General features: G+C 37.7%; 1 protein-coding gene across 2 annotated transcripts; it reads left to right on the top strand.

Moving 5' to 3' along the window:
- Window positions 1-798: 798 nt before the first annotated feature.
- LOC107029567 lies at window positions 799-5,275 on the top strand. Of its 2 annotated transcripts, XM_015231004.2 has the most exons (5): window positions 799-1,226; window positions 2,372-2,419; window positions 2,506-2,852; window positions 2,943-3,393; window positions 3,760-5,275. In XM_015231004.2, exons 1-5 carry the CDS (start codon window positions 840-842, stop codon window positions 4,993-4,995), a joined length of 2,469 nt encoding a protein of 822 aa, XP_015086490.1. In that variant the 5' UTR covers window positions 799-839; the 3' UTR covers window positions 4,996-5,275. The 2 variants fall into 2 exon arrangements, with proteins under 2 accessions (XP_015086490.1, XP_015086489.1); XM_015231003.2 differs by lacking the exon at window positions 2,372-2,419.
- The last annotated feature ends 365 nt before the right edge of the window (window positions 5,276-5,640 follow it).

Genomic DNA, 5,640 nt, shown 5'->3' with positions numbered 1-5,640 from the left:
TACTTCTTACTTCTTACCACGTAACATTGCCAACTCAGCATTTAATGACAAATTCTGCCAAAGTCAAATATAATTTGCATATAAATACACTTAATAACATCTCATAATCACAAAAAAAACACATTAACAAAAAACTTAACACTCTATTTTAACTACTACAAATATCTTATTATTATTATTACTTTTTGCAGAAGGTGCATCACCTAATTTGGATATGGCTGAATTTATAGACAAAGAAGCTATTCTAATAACTAATGTTATAATATTATTATATTACTCTTTGAATATATTAAATTTAATATTTTGAGAAACGTATTAGATATTAAATTATATTTGGAGAAAAAGATAAATATACCTTCGAACAATCGCAAATGGTATGTCTGTCATACTTTTGGATATTGGTGTCTTTGCCGTCTAAAAAACTAAAACATATTTACCCTTATACTAACGGACATACATACGTCATAATTTTATCCAGAGAGTTGATATTTATTAAATATTGAATCAATGGACAAGATTGTGTCACGTGCCCTTATTTAGTCTTCTATTAGAGTGAAGAGTATAACTCTAGTTTTTGGACGATAGAAGTACTAATGTCCCAAATGTATAACGAATGATATCTGCATAATATATATGATAGTTCGAAGATATATTTATTATTATTTTTCAATAATATTTAATATCGAGAATAACATTAATACAAAAATAAATAATATTTTAGTATAATGGACAAGTAAAAGATAAACGAAAATAAGAAAATGTAATATTGACTTGTATATATAGAGAGCTGAACGTTTTGTCTTCCCTGCAAACTCAATTCTGCACAGTAGAGCCCCCAAATGGCGGCACCCCAGAGAGATTTCAACATTGAAAATCAAGAAGAAGAACCAAAATCAAAGATTGTGTATTTAAACTACAGGCGAATGCCAGCAGTAATCTTTCGAAAGAAGTATTGGGATTGGAATAGCATGGTGGCGGTATGTAAACTTACAATGGTTGGAAAATTCTTTATACCTAAACCAAAGATGACTAAAATTCGTGCTAGTTTCCAGGCGAAACTCTCTCTTAAAGGGGTAGCGAAAATTAGGTCTTATGATTCTTACCATGTGTTCATTGATTTCACTGCTGAAGAGGATTATCAATCTGTTTTGTTGAAAGAGAGGGTTGTTGTTGCTGGTGCAATCATGGAGGTTTTTCAGTGGACTCCGGAGTTTCATGATCAATTTGTGAGTTTTGTTGCTCTTGCTGCTTTAATTTTATTTTGTGGTGTTTGTTTGATTACTCAATTGTGATATTAAAAACAGGGTTTTTCCTATTTGTAAGGAAGAAAATCGTATTTGATGATTCGACGGTTATAAATTGAAAATATTTATATGTAATCTGGAAAAACACTATAAAGTAGGTGGCGTCGTGGGAGAAAGGGCGATGAAGTGGGGCATGGGAAGGGCGAGTAGGGGATGGGGTGAGTGGACAAGGTGGATGGGGGTGGAGGCACTATGGCCTGGGGGAGTGAGAGTTTGTGTTAGGGGTAGGGGTAAGGGTAGGGATAGGGATAGGGAATGAATGCAATGTCGTAGTCAGAATTTCCACTAAGGGGTTCAAAATATGATCTGGTAAACACACGAAGAAGTAGAATGCAGTTCAACATCTACTCTGTATCTATAAAAATGATTTTAGTTATGTATAAGCAATATAATTTTCGAGGGTTTAGATGAATCCCTCAACCTTACTTGGCTCTGCCCCAGAATGGGTGGGAGGTGGTGTGTGTGGGGGGTGGGGGTGGTGAGAGGTTGGGTTTGGACGAGAGGTAGAGATAAGAACCTATGACCTAAAGTAATTTTTGAACCCTCTTTGCCGCTTTTTCCTTATTTGAAGACCATTATACCTTTGCATGGAAGTGTTATATTGTAATTATAGGAGATGATGGACCAAAAAACTTTTTATGTGTGAGCTTTAGTATTAACAATTGTTCCACTATCTTTGGAGTGAAAACTGAAGTTTTTTGGTTTTAGTTATTGGCACCATTTGTGTAGTTTCTATTATGTATTAGACAATAGCATATATTGCTATTGTACTACCTAGCTTTTACTTTCTTTGGAGGTTTCATCTTTGAGCTTGACTGTAAAAGGTTTGTTTATGCAGAACTGTGCTGATCATTGGGAAAATATGTAGTAGTAATGCAATATAGAAATCTATCAACAGAATAAGTTAATGCAATATAAAAGTAGTAAATGTTGTTTAATCATCTGTCATTCTTGGGTACCTGCCTATAAACAAAGATCTAAAAATTGAAGAATCAAATGAAAGAGAGGTAAAGAGAAAAATGGCTGTTCTGGGATAAATTTTAACGTTGTAGCCTTTTGTCAGCTAGTTTGTGCTGAAGCTCTCAGTTGACAGTTTTTGTTTGAGTTCCAAGAAGGTTAGTGAAAATTCTTAATTCTTTTTGCCTCCTGAAGAAAGTAAATAGTGTATTATGTAATTTTTCATGGTTACCTCGCAATGCAGAGAGAAGCATTTGGTGTTGTGGAGCTAGATAATACCAAAAAAGATGAACATATTGGTGGTGGAAATGAGTACGGGACAGAGGAGTCTGATTCAGTAGCTTGTGTCCCAGAAGTAACTCATTCCGATTCCGAGGACAGAGTTGCAAGTCCTATCAAGTGTGAAACCTCTAAACTACCTTCTTCCGTGGGAATTAGTTGCAGTGGGTTTAGTGGCCTTTCATCTGCTCCATACAGAATTACTGGACGAATTCCCTCTGTTACATATGAAAGTTCATCGATGTGTTCCACAGAGTTAGTTCCTTTCAGGGGGACTTATTTAAACCACAACAATTTGAAGTCATATAGCAGGTAACCTTTTCTGCCATTCATTTTGGCATCCGGATTTGCATATCTGTTGTGTTTATGATGGTTCTAATTCCTGGTGCTTTGACTTTTCAGAGAGTGGAATTATGGAAGTAAGCCAACTAGTGAAGCAGCTGATTTGGCTTGTGAAGCACTTAGTCAGCCATTATATGCTCTTTCAATTGTCGAGCGCCATGAGAATCAGAAATCAAGACCTCCAATCGAAGTGCAACACTCGACCTATATGGGATACCCAACATTAACCTTTCCAAGACGCTATGGTGAAAGCTTAGTATCCGATTATAAGCTCACTTTGCTAGGGAATTTCTCCTATAAGAGGCCAAAAATGAAAGAAATTCGGGCTGATTTCAAAGCACAGAACCCTCTGAGTGGCCAAGTAAAGATTAGGAATTGTTCTTCTCGGCAAGTATTGATTTTATTCACCAATGAAGAGGATTACTACACTGTTTTGTACAAGAAAGCGATCATTGTTGCTGGTGTCCTCATGCAGATTTCCTGGTCGTCTCCAGATTTCCACCATGAAGTAGTGAGTACTTTAAATCCCTGTTTGAGTACATCTATCGTTTTTAGCATGGCACCTCTTCTAATGGGAAGCTCTTTCATAACCGGTGGCTCCCATCGGAAAAGCTTTAGCCTTAGAGCCCGATTGTATTGCTTAAAAAATAGTTTTAAGTCAAAAATAAAGAGTCAAGCTGAAATGACTTTTAAGTCAAAAAATAAAAAGCAGGGAAGACCTACTTTTGGTTTTTGACTTATTTTCGTTGTTGGCATCATAGTGTAATTTCTGTGAGGTTTTCGACAATTGCATAGGTTGCTGCTTTCCTAGCTATTGCTTTTTTATAATTTTTTTTTTATCATTGAGCTTGACTGATAAAAAGATCTGCTTATGCAGAAACAGAATATTCATCCTGATTTCAGATTAAGTGATGCAAAATCTGTTAATTGGAATACAGACACCTCTAAGCTGCATCCTTCTATAAATGGCCTTTTAGCCCCTGCTACAGATGAAAAGTCCATGTCACTACAAGTGCCTGCCATGTCCCAATGCTTGAGTGTTCCTTCAATACGTCCACCATTACCATTATTGGCTCATTCAGAAAGTGTAGCTGGTCGATTGTGTGCTGATCGTTTAACAACTTCAGGTATTTATGTTCCTCAGTCTTGTCCGAAAGGAATTGTGGGCAGTCCTATTTTTGGAAGTAACGAACAAGCTGGCCGTGGAAACACCTTTCCTAGGCCTAGCCAAGCCCTGAATCAGCAGAGTCTTGCTCAGCAGCATAACCAACTGAATTCATATAAACCAAATATGACTGTCAGGATAGCACAATTACAACCACCATCAACAACCTCAGTAAGTGACATTACCAGCTCAATCCGATACCGAGAATGTCTCAAGAATCATGCTGCAAGCATGGGAGGACATGCTCTTGATGGATGTGGAGAATTCATGCCTAGTGGAGAAGAAGGGACCCCAGGAGCCCTGAAATGTGCAGCTTGTAATTGCCACCAAAATTTTCACAGGAAAGAGATTGACGGTTACCAACCGATGGATGATGTTGGGTCACATTCTAGGTTCAGTCAACCGAGAAATAATAGCAGTAGTGGCAGTATACAAAACCAAGTCCCGATTTCTCTTCCTACACAGCAGTATCATCGTGATTACAGTGATAGCTGTTCACCTAGATCATTGGTTGACTCTTTGCAGCCTTATACTCAACCACCCTCGCCTACATCTGGTTCCGTATATTCACAACAGGCCTTGGAAAGAATAGAACCTAGTTCTATTCGACCAAGCTATTCATATGAAATGGTGAATCACAATGCCGTGCAGAATGGAAAGCAACGGGAATATTTCTGGAGTGACAGCAGTAGGAATACATCACGAGATCATCCTTCCGTACGAAATGAAAATTGGAATTTTGACATGGACAAGCCTTTAAACAACAGAACCCCTGATCACATTCCATTGGAGTTTCCAGCCTACCCGTCAAGGTGCCAGCCCCAGACTGTATTCACTGATGAATTTCCACATCTTGACATAATTAACAACTTGCTACACGAAGAGCATGGAACTGGACGGACTTTGATGTCCAACTCAGGCTCTCAGAGGTTGAACAATGGATCATAACACCATCAGAATGCGCATTTCACTTATCCGAGTGATATTGGTATGTTTACTGGTCTAGGTCCCTCATTAAGTTCTTGTAGGTGTCACTCTGGTCTTTAGATTTGCGGTGATTTTGCACTTAGTTACCTTTGCCATCATCCCTGATATGAGTTGGTATTTCATTAGAGCTGAAGTATGTTAACTCCTTTTTGTGCAAATGTTATGAAATGGCAATACTATTGTCATTTTGATTGGGGATGGTAATTGTAATACTAGTTTTTATGGATTTTTTTTAGAGTTATTATTTGCATACAGCTTAATATGGTAAAACAATCTGTGAAATTAATAATCTGGGCAAAATATATATACACGAGCATTGGTGGAGTCAGTAGTTTCACTAAAAGGGTTCAAAATCTGAAAAAGTAAACAAATGAGCTAGTTGAAGGGGGTTTAAAATCTACTATACAACAACATACATATGTTAAGATCTCTTCATTCGTAACTAAAGTCTCGAATTCCCCGTTAGGGCGGCTTGCAGTGGTGACCCTTTCATTCTTCCACGGACTGATACATGTATCGAATGCTCATATAGGAAATTTGACTCTTGGGTCTGGAACCTGGGGGGTTGCTTCGAGAAATCCTTTCTTTCTCGTCCATTGGGGGGGG

Source organism: Solanum pennellii, chromosome 9 (genome assembly GCF_001406875.1).
Source record: "Solanum pennellii chromosome 9, SPENNV200".
NCBI lineage: Eukaryota > Viridiplantae > Streptophyta > Magnoliopsida > Solanales > Solanaceae > Solanum > Solanum pennellii.
This window is presented reverse-complemented; position numbering and strand designations above follow the sequence as displayed.